Genomic DNA, 3,008 nt, shown 5'->3' on the forward strand with positions numbered 1-3,008 from the left:
TCAGTGGCAGATATGAAGCCTGCATGGGAAATTCCTTGTTGCTACTTTCTTCAGAGCTCCCTTCACATCCTTGTTCCTCAGGCTATAAATGAGGGGATTAAGCATGGGTGTCACCATTGCATAGAACACAGACACCAGTTTTTTCTGTTCTTTGGAAGACTTTGGTGTCATGTAGGTCACAATTCCTGACCCATAAAAAAGGATGACCACCAGGAGGTGGGAGCCACAGGTAGAGAATGCCTTAAGCCTCCTCACAGCTGACTTCATCCTCACCACAGTCACTATTATGTGGCTATAGGACACCAGAATTAGGGAAACAGGTATGAGGAGAATCACGACACCCATGAGGAAAATGACCATCTCTGAAGTGCGGGTGTCTGTGGATGCCAGGATCAACAGTGCAGGAGCCTCACAGAAGAAATGAGCAATACTATTGCTGCCTCGATAGGGTAGCCTTAATACAAAAGTGGTATCCACCACAGACACCAGAATGCCACTGGTCCATGATCCTGCAGCCAGCTGGACACACAACCTCCAAGTCATGACACTAGAGTAATGCAGAGGGTTGCAGATGGCCACATACCGATCATAGGACATCACTGCCAGAAAGGCACACTGTGTGCATCCAAAAATGAGGAAGAGTATAAGCTGAGCTGCACAACGTGTGAATGAAATGACCTTCTTCCTGGATAGCAGGTGGACTAGGGCCTGAGGAATGATGTTGGTAGAAAAACAGAGGTCAGCCAGAGATAAGTTGCAGAGGAAAAAATACATGGGTGTGTGAAGCCGCGAGTCAGCCTGTACAAGGCACATGAGAAGCAGATTTGCAAGCACAGTGACCAGGTAGACACCCAGGAATACAATGAATAGCAGCTTCTGCGTGTGGGGGTCATCAGAGAGTCCCAGAAGGAGGAATTCGGTCACCTGTGTCTGATTTGATTGTCTCATAGTTTGTATTTTTTTCAGTAAGAGGTCACCTCATGCCAAACATAGGTCCATATAACCTATAAAATATATCAATCAGATTTGGAAGACTTTGGGATTGCTCTGAGTCATTACCAGCCATTCCAAGAATCCCCTTTATATAGAAGAGGATCAGGTTGCTTTAGTCGGAATTTTCGGTGTTGAAAAACCTAATACCCTTAGGTTGGTGCTTTTATTTTTAGTGTCATCTGCAAATGTAGAGTAGATCAAAAGAATTGTCTTCTTTATTCTGAATATGATAATTCTAATAATAAAAAAGATTGAATTAATCTATAAAGCATGGCATTTAATTTCACTTTATTATCAGCTAAAACCCTTGAATCTTATGCTGCTATTGTCACATGTCCCCTGTCTTAAGATGGTGTTTGTTTGTTTGTTTGTTTTGTTTTGATGCCTTGGGCATACAACTGTTGCTTCTTCCCTGAAAAGATGTCACTAAGGAATAAGAAATAAAAAAGAAGCATTGTGCCTTGCAAAACTGACATTTTTTTTGAGAAAACAACCTGCTTTGAAAAAGCTCAGACACTCAGGAATAACTGGATAGTATGCCATAATCTCTGGTAATCCCATCCACAGCTTAGGCTGGAAATCTTAGCCATCACTTAATTTCTAAAATAATAGATATACAATCACGACTTTTCCATTTGAAGCCAGAAATTTGACTAGTTTTCTACATTCAGACTAAAGAGCACTAATCAACCACCTCTAGCTCCTTATCACGCACTGCCTTACATTATCAGTCTATTCATCCCAGAGTTTAAAAAGTTCCTTGAAAACTGTACATTTTTCATTTTATTTAAAGATTTTATTTATTTGATAAAGAGTGAGTGAGCGCACAAGTAGGGGGAGCACCAGAGGAAGAGGGAAGACCAGGTTCCCCACTAAACAGGGAGTCTGATACGGGGCTCAATCCCAGGACCCCAAGATCATAACCTGAGCCAAAGGCAGACACTTAACCTATTGAACCACCCAGGAGCCCCTATATCTTCTTCATTTTTGTGCCTTGTTTTTTAAGATATGGCATAGGGGCTTATATGATTGATCATCACTAATTAAAGTTAATGAAAATAATTTGATCATATTGTTTAGTAGAGTTCTTTAAAATGCCTACCACATTCTGATCTCACTAAGAAGTCAACATAGGTTCTTGCTGACTTTGTCCCCCCACACAGGAAGAACAACCAACATTGAAGATATTGAAGAATAAGACACCACTGAGAGACGCCTAGATCATGGGGCTTCTGGGTTCTTCAGGGCTGAAGAAACCCCTGCACCACAGACACCAAGACATATGGCATTAGAAAGGTAAGAGAATATTAAGGTGGGCACGTGTTGTGATGAGCACTAGGTGTTATATTGCCACTACAGAATCATTGAGCACTACATCACAAACAAGTGACATACTATATGTTGGCTAACTGAACATAATAAAAATAGAAAGGTAAGAGATGCAACTACACAGTGACTGCATTGTCCTTCCCCCACATCTGTGCAGGACCATGTAGGGAAGTCTCTCCTGAGCCTCCTATCACTCTAGTAGGAAAAGAAAGCCCAGGGGAGACAATCTGCAGCACCCTAACATTCTCAGTTGCTTTGCGGGAGCACGTGCTCTGATCTCACACCAAAGGGACTGCAGGGGAATCAATGGGGCTCAACCACCAGGTATCTGATTGTGATAGAGAAGTGGGGAGGGGCTTGCAACAATCAGCATACAGATTTTGGCAGACCAAATTTATACCTGCAGTGTCCAAGGACTAATCCTAACCAGAGGTTTTACTCATCTGCAGGATCAAGTCATGGGGGAACTCTGATCAGATAACAGGGTGAGGTACAGATCTGCCTGATTCAGATCCATAAAGGAGTTTTGCTGACCTTAGAGCCTGGTTTGCCCATGCCCAGCAAGGGAGCTAAATCACAGTCCTACCTGCAGTGAAGAGTGTTTTCTTGCCCCTTCTGACCAGAAGGGCTTATGGCAAATCCTGGAAGCAGTATAGCCCAGCAGCACTCAAGCTGAGAGGTGTGTG

General features: G+C 42.9%; 1 protein-coding gene across 1 annotated transcript; it reads right to left on the bottom strand.

Annotated features, from left to right (window-relative positions):
* Nucleotides 1-948, bottom strand: LOC116600016 (olfactory receptor 2D2). The gene has a single exon (XM_032359963.1). The coding sequence runs from the start codon at nt 946-948 to the stop codon at nt 1-3; it is 948 nt and encodes a 315-aa protein (XP_032215854.1).
* Nucleotides 949-3,008: the final 2,060 nt, after the last annotated feature.

The sequence above is a fragment of the Mustela erminea genome, chromosome 9 (assembly GCF_009829155.1).
Source record: "Mustela erminea isolate mMusErm1 chromosome 9, mMusErm1.Pri, whole genome shotgun sequence".
NCBI lineage: Eukaryota > Metazoa > Chordata > Mammalia > Carnivora > Mustelidae > Mustela > Mustela erminea.